At 45.9% G+C, this 19,384-nt stretch overlaps 1 protein-coding gene across 1 annotated transcript; it reads right to left on the reverse strand.

The window, feature by feature from the left end:
• On the reverse strand, positions 1-11,797 carry LOC117375764 (protein-lysine 6-oxidase-like). Its single transcript, XM_033972080.2, has 7 exons — positions 11,191-11,797; positions 6,071-6,179; positions 5,734-5,865; positions 2,337-2,490; positions 1,561-1,656; positions 726-841; positions 1-275 (listed from the first exon to the last, which is right to left on the reverse strand). The coding sequence occupies exons 1-7, from the start codon at positions 11,711-11,713 to the stop codon at positions 269-271; spliced, it is 1,137 nt and encodes a 378-aa protein (XP_033827971.2). The 5' UTR covers positions 11,714-11,797; the 3' UTR covers positions 1-268.
• Between the last annotated feature and the right edge of the window lie 7,587 nt (positions 11,798-19,384).

Raw genomic sequence — 19,384 nt, forward strand, 5'->3', positions numbered from 1 at the left:
AAAAGTCACAAAACACAAACTGCATTTTTCAAATCAACTGTGTCATTTATGATTCAATAGTTTTATTTGAGACCTTAACGCTGCCATGTGATCTGACCCACCCCTGCCACACGAGGGAGACTTAAACATGGCAGCTTTAAATGAGTCAAAAGTTCATAAATAAAACATCCACTTCATAAAGTATAAATTTGAAAATATTTAAATGTTTTTTTATCTTAAATTAAACATGAAGAATGTTGAGTCAGGTGAGTCTCCTCTGCTCCAGATGTCAGTGTCTGAAAAACACAACAGAAAGAAATAAGCCAGGTCTAAACCAGGACTAAACCAGGACTAAACCAGGAACGGACCAGGACTAAACCAGGACTAAACCAGGACTAAACCAGATCTAAACCAGGACTAAACCAGGACTAAACAAGGACTAAACCAGGACTGGACCAGGACTAAACCAGGACTAAACCAGGACTAAACAAGGACTAAACAAGGACTAAACAAGGACTAAACCAGGACCGGACCAAGACTAAACCAGGACTAAACCAGCTCTAAACCAGGACTAAACCAGGACTGAACCAGGACTATATTAAGCCTAAAAATTAGTTCTAAATCTGGGACTAAGCCATGAGCGGAATTGGGCCAGATTAATGGTAGTAGCAGCAGCAGTAGTAATACAAGTATTAGTAGTAGCAGCACTAGTAATATCAGTAGTATTAGTACTAGTATATTCTTACGATGTGGTGGTGCATCCGGACACGTGCACGCTCGTGCCGGTGTAGTGCACGTCACATTGGGCCACATTGTTGTTGTAGTTTGACTCTGGGACTCTGTGTCGCGGGTTCACGGTCACCTGGACAAAGGACAAGAGTACTGCACTTTTACTACAACTACAGCACTTCATCTGTGTACTTTTACTACATATGTGCATTTTGACTACAACTACAGTACTTCTTCTGTGTACTTTTACTACAACTACAGTACTACATATGTGCATTATGACTACAACTACCGTACTTCATATGTGTACATTTACTACTACTACTGTACTTAATCTGTGTACTTTTACTACTACTACAGTACTTCACATGTGTACTTTTGCTACAACAAGAGTATTTCACTTTTACTACAACTACAGTACTTCTTTTGTACTTTTATTAGCACAGACTGTCTTTCACACATTTGGGGCATGTTTTTCTTTTTAATTTCTTTTTTTTTTATAATTGTATTTTATTTTTGTCCTCTGAGACGCAGTCTATCTCCAGTTGGAGTAAACCTTTACTTAATGTTTGTGAGTTACAAGTTAAAGGTGCTCTAAGTAACTGTTCTGGTAGTAGTAGTTCGCGTTTTGCTCTGCTGTACAGCATTTAACATATCTATTTCCATGGAGACAAGACAGTGGCCCTAGACCAACTTAAAGGTCAGATCTGTGGAGAGGCAACATTGCTCAAACAAAAAATGTAGGTGTTTCAGCACAAACACTTGGAGTTAAATACAAACTAGATGGATGTATTTAATTCCATACAAGATTTTAATAAAATAATATAAATAATAATATAAATAAATAAATACCTTGAGGATGTATTTTCCCGGAGACACGTCGGTGATGTCGATCCACTGACAGTCGATGTCGGCGCTGTACGTGTCATAACAGCCCGGACTCAAGCCCTGGACAGAGAGACCTGGTTTAGACCTGGTTTAGTCCTGTTATAGTCCTGGTTTAGACCTGGTATAGTCCTGGTTTAGTCCTGTTATAGTCCTGGTTTAGACCTGGTTTAGACCTGGTTTTGACCTGGTTTAGACCTGGTTTAGACCTGGTATAGTCTTATAGTCGTGGTTTGGACCTGGTTGAGACCTAATTTAGCCTGGTTTAGTCCTGTTAGGACCTGGTTTAGTCCTGGATTAGGCTTGGTTTAAACCTGGTTTAGACCTGGTTTAGTCCTGGTTTAGACCTAGTTTAGACCTGGTTTAGACCTGTTCAGTCCTGGTTTGGACATGGTTTAGTCCTGTTGTAGTCCTGGTTTAGTCTTGTTATAGTCCTGGTTTAAATCTAGTTTAGTCCTCGTTTAGACCTGGTTTAGACCTGGTTTAGTCCTGGTTTAGTCCTGGTTTAGTTCTGGTTTAGTCCTAGTTTAGTCTTGTTATAGTCCTGGTCTAGTCCTGGTTAAGTCCTGGCTTAGACCTGTTATAGTCCTGGTTTAGTCTGAGTCTAGTGCTCACGTGGGAGGTGCAGTTGTACCTCCTGTGGTCTAGTCCTGGTTTAGTCCCGTTATAGTCCTGGATTAGTCCCATTATAGTCCTGATTTAGTCCTGTTGTAGTCCTGGTTTAGTCCTAGTTTAGTCCTCACCTGGGTGTGGGAGGTGCAGGCGTACCTCCTGTAGTATCCCGGGTCACATGACGTGTCCTCAAGGCAGAACGACGCCTTGTGTCCCTCGGCCACAGCCCGGTGCCCTGAGTCCAGAAGCTCGTACAGAGAGAACTCATCCATACTGTGGTAGTGACTGTGGACAGGGGGACAGGGGGACAGGTGAGGATGTGGGACAGGTGAGGACAGAAGGGGAGAGGGGGTGACGGGGGGGGGGGGCAGAGGGGAAGAGGTGAGGACAGGTGGGACGGGGGGGGGGGGGGGGCAGGTGAGGACAGGTGGGACGGGGGGCATTTGAGGACAGGGGGACGGTGGGACAGGTGGGACAGGTGGGACAGGTGAGGACAGGTGGGACAGATGAGGATGGGGGGACAGAGGGGGAGAGGTGAGGACAGGTGAGGATGGGGCAGACGGGGGGACAGGTGAGATGAGAGCAGGTACCTTTTTTCCCCAGAGAGCTACGTTTACGAACTTTACTTTTTACTCATGGTGATGGCTGCAGGAAATGAAACTGTCCTGACTCTGGATCGGACCCGACATGTTGAGCTGCACTGAGACTTTTTTGAGCTTTCTATTATTACTGATTGTATAATTGATCTAGCCTACCATCCATTTTATTCCGCTTTATCCGGAGCCAGGTCGTGGAGGAAGTCTGAGCAGGGTGGCCCAAACTTCCCTTTGCGCACACACTTCCTCCAGCTCTTCCGGGGGAATCTCGAGGTGTTCCCAGGCCAGCTGAGATACATAGTCCGTCCAGCGTGTTCTGCATCTTCCCTGGGATCTCCTCTTGGTAGGACATGAATATTTCCCTAGGGAGATACTCGGGACGGATCTCATCCATCCTTGGAGCCGTGCCACCAAGGAGCTTGCCAACCACCTCAGTGACTTCAGCCAGGGTGATGGATGCGTCCACTTCCGAGTCCTCAGTCTCTGCTTCCTCCTTGGAAGATGTGGTGGTGGGCTTGAGGAGATGCTCAAGGTGTTCCTTCCACCACCTGACACCTGACAACATCCCCAGTTGAGGTCAGCATCTCTCCACCCGCACTGTAAACAGTGTTAGCAAAGCTCTGATTCCCCCTCTGGAGATGTCGCACGGTTTTCTTTGAGGCCGACTGATAGTGCTCCTCCATGGCCTCCATAAACTCCTCCCAACCGCGAGATTTTGCCTCTGCGACTACACACGCTGCTGCACACTTGGCCCGTCGGTACCTGTCAGCTGCCTTAGGAGTTCCCCAAGCCAACAGGTCTTGATAGGTCTTCAGCCTGACTGCATCCCTTACTTCTGGCATCTACCACTGGGTTCAAGAGTTGCCACCACGACAGGCACCAGAGACCCTGTGATCACAGCTGTGAGCAGCTGCATTGACAATGGAGGTGGAAAACATGATCCACTCGGACTCAATGTTTCCAGCCTCCTCTGGGATGTGGAAGAAACTCTCCCACAGGCATGCGTTGAAAGCCCCTCTGAGAGAGGGCTCCACCAGACGTTCCCAACAATCCCTCACGACATGCTTGGGTCTGCCAGGTCTGTCTGGCTCCCTCCTCCGCCGCATATCCAACTCACCACCAAGTGGTGGTTGGTTGATAGCTCTGCCCCTCTCTCCACCCGAGTGTCCAAGACACGCAGCCGGAGGTGAGATGACATAACAGCAAAGTCGATCATCGAAGTTTGACCTAGTGGGTCCTGGACAGACTTGTGCTCGAATATGGTGTTTGTTATGGGCAAATTGTGACTAGCATAGAAGTCCAATAACACCACTCGGATCCCCTTCCCAGGGACTCCAAGAAGGCCGGGTACTCTGCACTGCTGTTTGGTCCGCAGGCTGACACAATAGTAAAAGACCTGTCCCAGACTGGAAGGTGCAGGGATGCGACCCTCTCATTCACTGTGGTAAACTCCAACACGTGGCGACTGAGCTGTGGGGCTTTAAGCCCACAACAGTTCTCCCTGCGGGCAATGCCAGAGAAGTGCTGAGTCCAATCCCTCTCGAGGAGTTAGGTTCCAGAGCCCAAGCTGTGCTCCTATGTGAGCTCAAGCTCCTTCTGCCACAGCAATATGCTGTGTCCGTGGACTGGGTTGTCGAGACACCCATCCCTGACTGCTGCCCAGTCCTCTTTGCATCCGACCCCTATGAACCCGGGTGGACCCACTTCGTCCTTTCGAGTTGAGCCCTGCTGGGGCCACCAGCTGCTCTCATTCGAGCCCCAACCCCAGGCCTGGCTCCAGGGTGGGCCCCAGCTGTGCCATACCGGGCAACGCCCCTTGATATTATACTATTCATATAGATACTGTGAACAGCTCTTAGTCTGACCCGTCACCTAGGACTGTTTGCCATGCGAGACCCTACCAGGACCATAATGCCCTGGGCACCGTAGCTCCTAGGATCAGTCGGGTACACAAACTCCTCCACCACGATAAGGTGGCAGTTCAAGAGGGAGTGTATTAGTGATTTGTGCTGTTTTTTGTGCTGTGTCTTTTTAGCAGTGTTTGTTACGTGTGCATTGTGTCACTGTACAATGGTAACTGTTGAACATTCTGGCATAGAAAAAAAAAGTCACTGACACTTTTAAATCTTCAATAGCTCCTATAATTCTAATCCTATAAATTATACTCACCAAATTTTAGCAGTAGGAAAACTGAACCTTCCGAGATTTTGGGCAATATATACAGTTATAATTGTTCACTTAGACTTGAACTTATCACTACTTAAACTAGGGGAAGTAAAATAACCTATTTTTAAAAATATGTTTTTTTAAGTGTCCACCATTATTGTTTTCACACTGAATAGCCCGATCCAAAACAGTTTGCATAACATTTGAAAGCATTTCCAGGCTTCTGGCTCTGGTTTGATTCTCGATATTACGGTTTTAGTCAGTTATTGTCTGAGGTTTAGTCACAAACCCCTTTTCTTTAAGATAGAAATAGAAATTGGGACTAGCCAGGTCTCAGGAGATCACATACTGCCCCTGTCTTTGAAAACGACTTATTATTCCTTTAATGGCATTTACGCTCGGGGCATCTCTGGTATTAAAATGTCGACGGTAACACCGCTGGGTTTCTGAATTTGACCCATGTGACTCAATGTACCACTGTACAAGGGTTCGCTCCTCTGTGCCATATTTGCTCATATTAATGTCAGAAAGGTAGTTCTAAATGCTCTGGAAAAAAAAAATAAAAAAATTTAGAAACAAAAGACTTTTGGGCCACCCTGTACATGAATAACCCCCCAGTAGGATGTCACTGCAAAGTATCCATAGTTTATAGATGGTATCAGAGATAGTTATTGGTGACAGGAGTGCCATTCCCAGGTGTAGCGCCCCCTACAGTCTCCTAGGTGTATATAGTTCATAGTAGTTAGTATTAGTTAGAGGTAGTTACTGGTGACAAGAGTGCCACTCCCAGGCGTAGCGAGGTCTGGAGGGGAGGAAGTCGGAGGTGCCCTGGTTCTTGACTCTCTGAGTGAACCTCAGCAGGACTCTGGTGTCATAATCCTGAGCGTAATGGGCAGAACTGAGGAGAGAGGGAGAAAGAGGGGATAATGAGAGGAGATAGAGAGAGAATCGGACTACGGTTCATTTAAATGAGTGCTCTGAAAAGATACAGGCCTCTGGTTCCATCTATCTTCTAATGTCTTCTTATGTAGTTTAGCTTTTCATGGAGTTGGGTTTTAGGGCTCTCCAAAGCTCTACCTGCAGTGGGACAGGCCTTTACTCACGAGGCGAGGCAGTTCTCCTCTGCTGCACAGCGCAGGTTGTACATTGGGACTCTCTGGACGTAGGCGCCGCTCTGCAGGTAGGTCGAGTCTGGGACCAGGTCAGGGAGGCCTACGGAGGGGACAGAACAGGGTTATTCTAAAGCACAGGGTACGCAATGGGGTATACATGAGGGTACAGGACAGACAAGGCACACATGAGGATACACTTGAGGGCACATATGAGGGTACACATGAGGGTATACATGAGGGTACAGACCAGACAAGGAACACATGAGGATACAAATGAGGGCACATATGAGGGTACACATGAGGGCACATATGAGGATACACATGAGGGCACATATGAGGGTACACATGAGGGCACATATGAGGGTACACATGAGGGTTGGAATGAGGGTACAGAACAGACAGGGTGCAAATGAGGGCACACATGAAGGTGCAGAACAGACAGGGTTCACATCAGGGTACAGACCAGACAGGGTACACATGAGGGCACAAGTGAGGGCACACATGAAGGCACACATGAGGGTACACATGAGGGCACACGTGAGGATAAAGAACAGAAATGGTACACATGAGAGCACAGAACAGGGAGGGCACACATAAGAGCACAGAACAGGCAGGGTACACATGAGGGCACACATGAGGGCACACGTGAGGGTACACATGAGGGCACACGTGAGGGTACACATGAGGGTACACATGAGGGCACACGTGAGGGTACACGTGAGGGTACACATGAGGGTACATGTGAGGTACACATGAGGATACACATGAGGGCACACGTGAGGGTACACATGAGGGCACATATGAGGGTACACATGAGGGTACGCATGAGGGTACACATAAGGGCACACATGAGGGCAAATATGAGGGTACACACAGGGTCATTCTAAAGCATAGGGGAGACATGAGGGGTTTTTGACAGGCTATACACTTTGTCCAAGGCTGCGTTCACACTTGCCCTTGTTGGGTCTTGGTTTCAGCCCAGTTTTTGTCCTGGATGATAGACCTGATTTGGTCCTGTTAAGTCCTGGGTTAGTTCTGGTCTAGTTCATGATTAGTTCTGAAATGAGTCCCAGTGTAGTCCCAAATTTAATGGCCCTTGTGTAAAGGGTGAGAATGCACCCTTAAAGTATTCTGAAGCTAAATTGCAATTTTATCCATCCATCCATTTTCTTCCACTTATCCGGGGTTGGATCACGGGGGCAACAGTCTAAGGAGGGACTTTCAGACTTCCCTCCCCCAGACACGTCCTCCAGCTCCTCCAGTGGGACCCCAAGGCGTTCCCAGGGTCAGCCGAGAGACATAGTCCCTCCAGCGTGTCCCGGAACACCTCCCTAGGGAGGCGTCCAGGGGGCATCCTGAGATGCCCGAGACACCTCTTCTCAACATGTAGGAGCAGCAGCTCTACTCCAAGCTCCTCCCGTGTGACTGAGCTCCATATCCCTAAGGGTGTGCCCAGCCACCCTACGGAGAAAACCCATTTTGGCTGCTTGTCCTTTCGGTCATTACCCAGAGCTCATGAACATAGGTGAGGGTAGGAATGTAAATTGACTGGTAAATTGAGAGCTTTGCCTTTTGGCTCAACTCCTTACCACAACAGACCAATACAGCGACCGCATCACTGCAGATGCTGCATCGATCCACCTGTCAATCTCACGCTCCATCCTTCCCTCACTCAGAACACGACCCCGAGATACTTGAACTGCTCCACTTGAGACAAGGACTCACACCCCACCTGGAGAGGGCAAACCACCTTTTTCCGGTCGAGAACCATGGCCTTGGATTTGGACGAGCTGATTCTCATCCCAGCTGCTTCACAGTTGGTTGCAAATTTTATTATTATGTCAAATATTCTTGATAAACCTGGGTTAGTGACAACTTACACCTGGTTCAGACCGTTCCTGGTACACATTAGTACAGTAGCTGATTTAGACCTGGTCTAGGCCCAAGCTAGTTCTGGTTCAGTCCTGTCTCAGACCTCGTTCAGATCTGTTTTAGTCTACAGCAGACCTGGTTCGGTCCTGGTTCGCATTAGTACAGTAGCCCGTCGCTGTGAGGATAATAGTCTCATAAAGGCAGGCATGTGTTTAATGAAGGAAACTGGGCCTGAAGAAACTGTTAACCCCCATAACCCACACACCCCCCATAACTCCCACACCCCAACACCCTCCATTACCCCCAACACTCCTCATAACTCCCACACCCCAACACCCCTCCCATACACACACCTAAAGGTCTGATCATCCTGATGCATGTGCGATCATATACAGACATACATATATGTTTAATGTGTGCCTGAAGAAAAGAGACCATCACCTCAAACCCAAAGATGTGATCGTCCTGATGTAGATACATTATGTGACCAAAGACATGTCTTTAATGTGTTTAAGGCTGGAATGGGATTATTTTATCAATAGTTTCATGACAAACCGTACACAGCCATAATGAAGATCATGATTAGAAATAAACCAAAACCGGACCAAAGCTGGACCAAAGCTGGACCATACTCTCTCTGTAGTTGCCCATACTCTCACACACATTGGCTTTGATTAGATACAAACCAAACTGTGATTATAGTCTGATTTCTGGACTTTTAAGATGCAAACCACAAATGTGAGTAATCACTGGGGCCATGGTCAGAAAGAGATCACATGACCTCACTGTTCACATGTTCTTTTAATAATCTTATAACCTCAGACATCTGAGAATAATCACATTTTGAGATGCACGTGCAACTGCCGCCATTGTAACAGAAGCTCTGAGGCGCAAGTGAAACGTTCATAAAAACCTCGTCAAAGGTTTAAGGCACTTTCTCTGTTTCCTGCAGCTCTGATTTTACTGCAGCATTTCCATATAAAACTCTCTCATGTTTTACAGTGTCTACACCTGCTCCTGATCACCTGAGACAAGAGGCATTGTGACATGAAGGAGGCTGAATATAGTCTATGCACTGTCTACAATCTACATACAGTCTACATACAGACTAATACAGTCTACATACAATCTACATACACTCTACACACAGTATACAGTCTATATGTAACCTATATACAGTCTACATACAGTCTACAGTCTACATACAGTCTACAGTCTATATACAGACTACAGTCTACATACAGACTACATACAGTCTACAGTCTACATACAGTCTACAGTCTACATACAGTCTACAGTGTATATACAGACTACAGTCTACATACAGACTACATACAGTCTACAGTCTACATACAGACTACAGTCTACATACAGACTACATACAGTCTACAGTCTACATACAGACTACATACAGTCTACAGTCTACATACAGTCTACAGTCTACATACAGACTACAGTCTACATACAAACTACATACAGTCTACATACAATCTACATACACTCTACACACAGTATACAGTCTATATGCAACCTATATACAGTCTACATACAGTCTACAGTCTACATACAGTCTACAGTCTATATACAGACTACAGTCTACATACAGACTACATACAGTCTACAGTCTACATACAGTCTACAGTCTACATACAGTCTACAGTCTATATACAGACTACAGTCTGCATACAGACTACAGTCTACATACAGACTAATACAGTCTATATACAGTGTACAGTCCACATACAGTCCACATACAGACTACAGTCTACATACAGACTAATACAGTCTACATACAGTGTACAGTCTATATACAGCCTATATATAGTCTACATACAGTCTACAGTTTACATACAGACTACAGTCTACATACAGTCTACAGTCTACATACAAACTACAGTCTACATACAGACTAATACAGTCTACATACAGACTACAGTCTACATACAGACTAATACAGTCTACATACAGACTACAGTCTACATACAGTCTACATACAGACTACAGTCTACATACAGTCTACAGTCTACATACAGTCTACAGTCTACATATAGACTAATATAGTCTACATACAGTCTACAGTCTACATACAGTCTACAGTCTACATACAGACTAATACAGTCTACATACAGACTACAGTCTACATACAAACTACAGTCTACATACAGACTAATACAGTCTACATACAGACTACAGTCTACATACAAACTAATACAGTCTACATACAGACTACAGTCTACATACAGACTAATACAGTCTACATACAGTGTACAGTCTACATACAGTCCATATACAGACTACAGTCTACATACAGCCTACATACAGTCTACAGTCCACATACAGACTACAGTCTACATACAGACTAATACAGTCTACATACAGTGTACAGTCTATATACAGCCTATATATAGTCTACATACAGTCTACAGTTTACATACAGTCTACAGTCTACACACAATCTACAGTCTACATACAGTCTATAAACAGTATACATCAGTGATGTCAAAACTATGGCCCATGGGCCAAATGTGGCCCTCAGACCAATTTTTATTGGCCCTTAGGCCTTCAGTTGAACTGGCTCAGTTGATTATGATCAGTACTTTTTACTGCAAATTTGAGTAATCCTACCAATATAACCTAAATAACGCATTGCATTATTTATGCATGCATTCACATTGCATTGTCATACAGACCTAATATTAATATTTCAAGCCTTATTTAAAGTATGTAAAATGCATCTGAATTATGCACTGTATTGACCACTGGTCTGTGATCCTCTGTGTCGAATATTTTCCAAGATATGGCCCTCATTGAAAAGAGTTTGGGGACCCCTGGTCTACATAGTCTACATACAGTCTATATACACTCTACAGTCTACACACAGTCTATATACAGTCTATATACAGTCTAAATACATCTACACTGGGACAATATGAAAAGATTTAAGTCTCTCATGTTTTACAGTCTCTACACCTGCTCCTGGTCACATATCTACAGTCTACACATTTAAACAGTCAGAAATAATACATTTATAATGGAAAAAAAACAAAACACTGCCATATGAAACATTTGGACTAATTTAGGTTTTTGCTTTATGTAATCATTTAATATGTTTATGTTATGTAATTATATAATGCTTTATGTAATTATTCATCTGGTTCAAAGACAAACATGTGTTGATAATATAAAAATTCTATGTTCTGTGTGAGATAGATCCTGTGTGAACATTAAAGGGGCAGTACCGTGCTGGTGGTAGCTGGTGCCATAGCCGTGGCGTGGTGCTGTGCGGTGCCGAGGGCGGTAGTATGAGTTGTAGTAGTTGTACCAGGGGTAGTAGTTGGAGTTTTTATACGGGTTGTACGGATCGTCTCCCACCATGGCGTCTGCCTGGGCAAATTGCTCCGGTTGCTCCACCCGTCGCTGGCTCGCCTCCACACGGAGCTGATGCGTCCCGCTTGATGCTGGGACACGTCGGTTAGCATCAGTGCTGTTAGTGGCAGGCCTGCTCGGGCTGCTCTGGCTGCTCTGGCTGCTCTGGCTGCTCTGGCTGCTTTGGCTGCTCGAGCTGTTCTGATTGGTCCTGGGGCTGCTCGGGCTGCTTTGATTGGTCCTGACGCGTCCCGGTCGATACGCAGATCCTCGGCTGCGCAGACTGAACACTTGCCCATTGTGCTGCCAGGTGAAGTCGCTCTGAGCACCACCCACAGGCAGCAGAGACGCTGTGCAGACAAAGAGCAGGAGCACATCCACACACCGCTTCTTCATTGTGAGAGAAGGTCTGAAACTGAGGGGCAAAAAGAGATGGAGGGAAGGAGAGTGTGTGGAGAGAGGGAGTGAGAGCAAAGAAAGAGAGAGGGACAGAGTGAGAGGAGAGAGGGAGAGGCAGAAGTGAAGAACACAGGACCACAGCAGGAACAGAGGGAGGAGCAACTGTTTAACTCTTTTAGGAGACACAGACTTGGTGCCTTGTGAGCCCAGAGCCACAGGGACAGGTGATGTCAGGTTTGTCACGTAGGCACACTTTTTTATATAACACTTTCTGACAGGAGCAGCAGGTCTACTCCGAGCTCCTCCTGCTGACTCAGGGAGCCCGCGACATGATTGTTTTCAGTTGTACTTTGCATAAGTCTTCCAGCCTATAACGCAACAACTGGACACAGAACAGAGTGATGAAGGAACTCTGTCTCAGCAAACATCACAAACACTGCAACTATCAATATATATATATATATATATATATATATATATATATATATATATATATATATATATATATATATATATATATATATATATTTAAAAAAAAGTGTTTTGAAACATTGCTATGCATTTGTGTGATGTATTTATCTTTTAAAACTTTTATTCTTTTAAATTGTGAATCATCATATTGTGTACATAACACATTTGTTTTTAAACTGTGGACCCCAAGGAAAAATAAACAAACAAACAAACAATGACAAAACATGAGCCTGAACTGGTCTGAGAGGGGTCGCTCCACTGAGCCACTGCAGAGAACAGGTCACTAACAGAGGGCAGTTCCTCCTGGTTCCTCCTGGTTCCTCCTGGTTCCTCCTGGTTCCTCCTGGTTCCTCCTGGTCCCTCCTGGTTCCTCCTAGTCCCTCCTGGTCCCTCCTGGTTCCTCTTCTTGTCCTGCTTCCTCCTGGTTCCTGTTGGTTCCTCCTCTGCTCTTGGTTCCTCCTGGTTCCTCCTCTGCTCCTAGTTCCGACTGATTCCTCCTGGCTCCTCTTGGTTCCTCTTCATCTCCTGGTTCCTCCTCTGCTCCTGGTTCCTCCTGCTTCCTCCTGGTTCTTCCTCTGCTCCTGGTTCCTCCTGGTTCCTCCTAATTCCTCCTGATTCCTCCTGGTTCCTCCTCTGCTCCTGGTGCCTCCTGGTTCCTCCTCGGCTCCTGGCTCTTCTTCTGCTTCTGGTTCCTCCTGGTTCCTCCTCGGCTCCTGGTTCTTCCTCTGCTCCTGGTTCCTCCTGGTTCCTCCTCAGCTCCTGGTTCTCCCTCTGCTCCTGGTTCCTCCTGGTTTCTCCTCAGCTCCTGGTTCTTCCTCTGCTCCTGGTTCCTCCTAACTCCTCCTGGTTCCTCCTGATTCCTCCTGGTTCCTCCTGGTTCTTCCTCTGCTCCTGGTTCCTCCTGTAGCCTCCTGGTTCCTCCTGTTTCCTCTTGTTTCCTCCTCTGCTCCCGGTGTTGTTGAGGTAGTCATATTGTTTTGGTTGTCTTTCACAGTAAACTTGTTACAGGTTTGTCTCAGTTTGTAGATCTGAGTTTTACAGGAGCAGTTCAGACCCCGCTGGGACCAGGCGCTTTGAAACTGCCACCCGCACTCTGCTTAGCTCACAAATACCTGCACAGAAACGTGAGGAGACACAGAAAGAAGGTTAGGACTCTTTTGGCTAGCATACTCTTGATTAACGTAAGTCTAGACTAGCACAAGTCTAAACTAGCATAAGTCCTGAATATCATAACATCATAGCAAAACCTATTTCCAACTGACAGAATTTAATTCAACCTCTTTTACATATTTTTAATTTATCAATTAAAATGGCAGTTACACCAGAATTATGGACACATATTACTGTCACTACAAGCACAAAAGTTTAAATGACATTTTCTCAGCCTTCGATGACAAACAAGATTGTGTAGCTCTGTTTATTGATTTAACAAAAGCTTTTTTTTAGATCATAAAATCCTCTTAAAGTGTCTGAAGCAGATTGGATTTGACAATGCTATATGTGATTGGTTCCAAAATTATCTTTTAAACTCAACCCAGGCAGTAGAAGCCAATGGTTTTAAATCACATTTTCTAACTTTAAGTAAAGGTCTGCCCCAAGGCTCAATTTTGGGCCCCCTACTTTTTTTTTTTTTTTTTTGAATTAATTCTATTGGTTACAATTTAAGAGTAAGTCTCATACATTTATATGCAGATGATGCTGTTTTGTGGTCAGACTCTACCATCATCAATGCAAGATTTTAGTGAAAGATTAACTCAACACTGCATGCCATAATCAAAGCTAAAGGCAGAACACGCAAATATTAGAGTGTGTGACCTTTTTTTTGGTGGCCAGGCAGTGCACATTTCAAAGCAGTGACTTTTGTTTCACACCCATGAGATAATGAACTTTTACACCTGAAAACAGCTAAGACAGCAAAGGCTTTCCCGTGGGATGGAGACAGAGCCTTCACACATGTTCATGTCTGGTCTGGGTCTGACAGACTGACACAGATTAAATGCATTTAAAGACATATCTCTGAATTATATACATTTAAAATATAAATTATAATTTTATTACAGAAACATATATTGTATCCCAAAAATGACAGAAAAGAAATAGTGCAAGCAACCTTACTCTCCGTACTGGATGGGGATGTGGTGTAGGTCCAGAGTTCTATACTGGATTATGAGGACATGGTGTACATGCAGCCTTCTGTACTGGATTATCAGAATCAGAATCATTAGACTTTTATTGCCATCGTTTGTGAACACAGTTCACAAACTAGGAACTTACTTCGGTAATAAAGTGCAACATAAAACACACTGAATAAATACAAATACAAATAAGGGCATGCACGAAGTTAAAAAAGATATGCTTAAAAAATAAATAAATAAATAAAATACCGGTACTTATAGGTAGAAAATATATACAACAGCAGCATCAGAACAGTGTAAACATGACTTATTAAAGTGACCGGTGTTATAAAGTGTCCAGTTTTGTGCAAATATTATAAAGTGTTCATGAGACAAATGGCAGAGGGGAAGAAACTGTTCTTATGACGAGTGGTTCTGGTCCCAATGGACCGTAGCCTCCTGCCAGAGGGAAGTGGCTCAAATAGTCCATGTCCAGGGTGAGAAGTGTCAGCTGCTATACGGCCTGCTCGCCCCCGAGTCCTGGAGACGTACAGGTCCTGTAGCGATGGAAGGCTGCAGCCAATCACCTTCTCAGCAGAGCGCACAATGTGCTGCAGTCTCTGTCTGTCCCTGGCATTGGCCCCAGAGAACCACACAGTGATGGAGGAGGTGAGGATGGACTCAGTGATGGCCGTGTAAAACTGCACCATCATCTGGACCGGCAGCTTGCCTTTCCTCAGCTGCTGCAGGTAGAACATCCTGTGCTGGGCTTTCTTGATGAGGGAGCTGATGGTCGACTCCCACTTGAGATCCTGGGTGATGCAGGTGCCCAGGAAGCGGAAAGAGTCCACAGTGGTGATGGGGGAGTCCGTCAGGGTGAGGGGAGGCAGGGGGGCTGTGACTTTCCTGAAGTCCACGATCATCTCCACTGTCTTATGGGCGTTAAGCTCCAGGTTGTTGCTGCTGCACCAGGACACCAGCCGGTCCACCTCCCTCCTGTAGGCAGACTCATCGCCATCCGAGATGAGTCCGAGGGTGGTGTCATCCACAAACTTATGAGGATGTGGTGGAGGATGTGTGGTGTGCAGTCTTCTGTACTGGATTATGGGGATGTGGTGTATGTGCAGATTTCTGCACTGGATTATGGGGATGCGAGGAGGTACATACAGACTTCTGTATTGGATTAGTATTGGGTCGTCGTCATCCTCCTCCTCTTCCTCCTTTCCTCTTCCTCTCCAACTATCTTCCTCTCCTCCTCCTCCCCTCTTTCTCCTCCTCCTCTCCTTCACTTCCTCCTTCTCTCCTCTTTTCCACCCCTCTCCTTTTCTTCTCCTCCTCCTCTCCTTCTTTTTCCTCCTCTTCTCCTCTTCTCCATCCCTCTTCCTCTCCTCCTCCTCTCCTTCTCTTCCTCTTCCTCATCCTCCCCCTCCTCTTCTCTGTACTTTTTTGTGTGTTAAACCTAAAGGCCATGTCTTTAATGTCTTCATTAAACCCTATAATCTCTGAACCATCTCCTTTAAACGAAACTGTCCCAGAGGAGGAAGGACCAGAGGGGACATTCCGGCTCCTCCTCTGCTCCTGCTCTGCTCCTCTTCTGACCCTCTCATTTGCTCCTCCTCTGCTCTTTCTGACCCTCTCATTTGCTCCTCCTCTGCTCTTTCTGACCCTCTCCTCTGCTCCTCTGACCCTCTCCTCTGCTCCTCCTCTGCTTCTCTGACCCTCTCCTCTGCATCCTCACCACCAAAGTCGCCACCTGGATTTCACTAAATAGCTTTGATGTTGCTGCAGTTGTTCAGGTCTAGTTTCAGCTACAGTCTGTGCTCAAATAATGAGGTCAGCTGACACCTGAATATACTGAATGACCAGGTTATTCCATCAATGGATTTTTTTCCTTCCCTGATGGCACGGGCATATTCCAAGATGAGAATGCCAGGATTCAACAGGCTCAAATTGTGAAAGAGTGGTTCAGGGAGCATGAGACATCATTTTCACACGTGGATTAGCCCCCACAGAGTTCAGACCTTAACCCCACTGAGAGTCTTTGTGCTGGATCTTTGTGCAAGATCTTGGTAAAAAAATGGATGCAACACTGGATAGAAAAAAATCTTTTGACATTGCAGAAGCTTATCCAGACACTGCCACAGGGAATGCGTGCATTAATCAAAGCAAATCAAATTATTATTTTATTACAGAAACAAATATTGTATCCCAATAAATGACAGAAAAGAAATCGTGCAAGCAACCTTACTCTCTGTACTGGATTATGGGGTCTGTCAAACTCTTCTCCTACTCTTCTCCTTTTCTTTCTCCTCCTCCTCTCCTTCTCTTTGTCCTACTCCTCTCCTCTTCTTCACCCCTCTCATTTTCTTCTCCTCCTCCTCTCTCTGTTCTCTATTCTCTCTTCTCCTCTGCTCCATCTGACCCTCTCCTCTGCTCCTCTGACCCTCTCCTCTGCTCCTCTGACCTTCTCCTCTGCTCCTCTGACCTTCTCGTCTGCTCCTCTGACCCTCTCCTCTGCATCCTCTGCTCCATCTGACCCTCTCCTCTGCTCCTCTCCTCTGCTCCTCTGACCCTCTCCTCTGCATCCTCTGCTCCTCTGACCCTCTGGTCTGCTCCTCCTCTGCTCATTTCTTACTGAATAGCCTCAAAAACTGGTGATATTCTCCCCTGATTTATCTCAAAAATTGCCTCTAACCTGCTGTGCTTAAACAGAGGGCCTTCTGCACATCTGGTCCTGGAGGTGTGTCTATGTAACAGGGTTTTAAGCGGCGGATAATGTTGCTGGTTGTGCCTCCGGCTGTGCCCACGTGCCTTTGAGCAGCGCACACGCAGCTTTGTGCTGAAGCAGAGCTGTAAACCCCAGGCTCAGAGGAAAATCTGATCCTCCATCTGCTTTTACTGCCCATTAACTTCAAACAGAGAGCGGCACGCAATGAGACGCTAACGAGGACCTGTCGCCATGGAGACCAATGCTAATGAGGAACTGTCGCCATGGAGAAGTACACACCTGAGCCAGGACGGGACCAGGACTGGACCAGGAATGAACCAGCACAGGACCAGGACTGGACCAGGACTAGACCAGGACTGAGGACTGAACTGGGACTGAACTAGGACTGGATCAGGACTGGACCAGGACTGGACGAGGTCACATGTGCAGCTGTTCATGTGGAGAGATTTAAACTGATGCAAGATCTCAGTTTGGAACCAATAGACACTAAATAAAACAAACTTATCCACGCAAGACTTGAGCATCGAGATGGAACAGCCCACAAAGCCCTCTGCATTTGACCCGTCCTTCAGTGTCTCTGGGTTAAACTTGTCAGGAGCAGTGGGACCATCTCCAGATCTTGAGCTAGTCTTGCTCAGGACTATCTTAGCTGGAGCTAGACACATGTAGAACATGCAAACTCCACACAGACACAGAGAGGAAATGCAAACTCCACACAGACACACGGAGAACATGCAAACTCCACACAGACATGGGGAGATCACTCAAACTGCACACAGACACAGAGAGAACACACAAACTCCACACAAACACAGGAAGAACATGCAAACTTGACACAGACACAATGAGAGGGTCAGAGGAGTGGAGGAGCAGAGGAGTAGAGGAGTAGAGGAGAGGAGCAGCAGAGGAGTGGAGGAGCAGACAGGCAGAGGAGCAGAAAGTCAGAAGAGCAGAGGAGAGGAGGAGCAGAGGAGTAGAGGAGCAGAGGAGAGAGGAGCAGAGGAGTAGAGGGTCAGAAGAGCAGAGGAGCAGAGGAGTAGAGGAGTAGAGGAGCAGAGGAGCAGAGGCTGTAGTTCATGTGGCAGGTCAGACCACAGTGAGTGTTTATATTTTGGCTTGGTTCGCACTTTGGTTCACACTTTTGTAACATTGTTGGAGGCCAAAGCCACGCTGTCCTCATTGCTCCTCGCGGCTCCTCACTGCTCCTCACAGCTAATCACTGCTCCTCATGGCTCCTCATAGCCCCTCATGGTCCCCTTACTGACCAATTCACACATCTCAGAGTCAGGAGGCACGTGGCTGAGGTTAGTTCCAACTCTTGTGTCTCATGCTCCTGACAGTTTAAACCACAGGAGAGGAGGGAGACATGTTGAAAAATGGATAAGATTGCAGAGGAGCAGAGAAGAGGAGGAGCAGAGGGTCAGAAGAACAGGGGAGCAGAGAAGCAGAGGAGCAGAGGAGCAGGCGAGAGAGGAGCAGAGCCTGTAGTTCATGTGGCAGGTCAGACCACATCGAGTGTTTGGCTCATTTCGCACTTTGGTTAACACTTTTGTAACACTGTCAGAGGCCAAAGCCACGGTGTCCTCATTGCTCCTTACAGCTCCTCACTGCTCCTGACAGCTCCTCACTCCTCCTCACGGCTCGTCACGGTTCCTTACTATTCGTCATGGCTCCTCGTAGCTTCTCATTGCTCCTCACTGCTCCTCACTGCTCCTCACGGCTCCTCACGGTTCCTTACTGTTCGTCATGGCTCCTCGTAGCTTCTCACTGCTCCTCACTGCTCCTCACTGCTCCTCACGGCTCCTCACGGTTCCTTACTGTTCGTCATGGCTCCTCGTAGCTTCTCACTGCTCCTCACTGCTCCTCACTGCTCCTCAAACTTAATTGTATGTAGTTTAAAGTGACAGTATGTAACTTTAAATTATGGAAAGTCACCTGCATAATTCCAGGGAAATAGAATGTTAAAACCATACTTCTTGGAGATAGATGAGTTTTATGCCATAATGTGGAATATTACAGCCGAAGGAATAGCATTTCTATGGAAACAAGCATGAATGAGTATATGCTTCCATTGTAGGGAGTATTATACCTCTGATGATGCAGGCTGAGACATAAAGGACTGAGTCAGCAGTGAGAGTCCTCAGCACAGCACAGAAATGGAATGTCTAATGTCTATGTGCAATGAAAACACCCAAAATGAAAAATAAAAACATGTTATACATATTTTAGGTATTAAACGCCCAGTGTAATCTCTCAAATATAAAGTATAAACTGTGATATTTTCTTTATCGTCACTTTTATGGTTTTATGCAAAATTTGAACCTCAACCAGAACATTTACAGACCATAGACAGTG

The sequence above is a fragment of the Periophthalmus magnuspinnatus genome, chromosome 9 (genome assembly GCF_009829125.3).
Source record: "Periophthalmus magnuspinnatus isolate fPerMag1 chromosome 9, fPerMag1.2.pri, whole genome shotgun sequence".
Classification (NCBI taxonomy): Eukaryota; Metazoa; Chordata; class Actinopteri; order Gobiiformes; family Gobiidae; genus Periophthalmus; species Periophthalmus magnuspinnatus.

Excerpts from the sequence above, each read along its gene's own strand:
- LOC117375764 (XM_033972080.2), bottom strand. The coding sequence starts at position 11,713 with ATGAAGAAGCGGTGTGTGGATGTGCTCCTGCTCTTTGTCTGCACAGCG. Across the intron at positions 2,491-5,733 it reads GAGTGGCACTCTTGTCACCA|TCACTACCACAGTATGGATG; the intron begins GTAACTACCTCT and ends CCCTGTCCACAG. Across the intron at positions 842-1,560 it reads CGGGAAAATACATCCTCAAG|GTGACCGTGAACCCGCGACA; the intron begins GTATTTATTTAT and ends TCCTTTGTCCAG.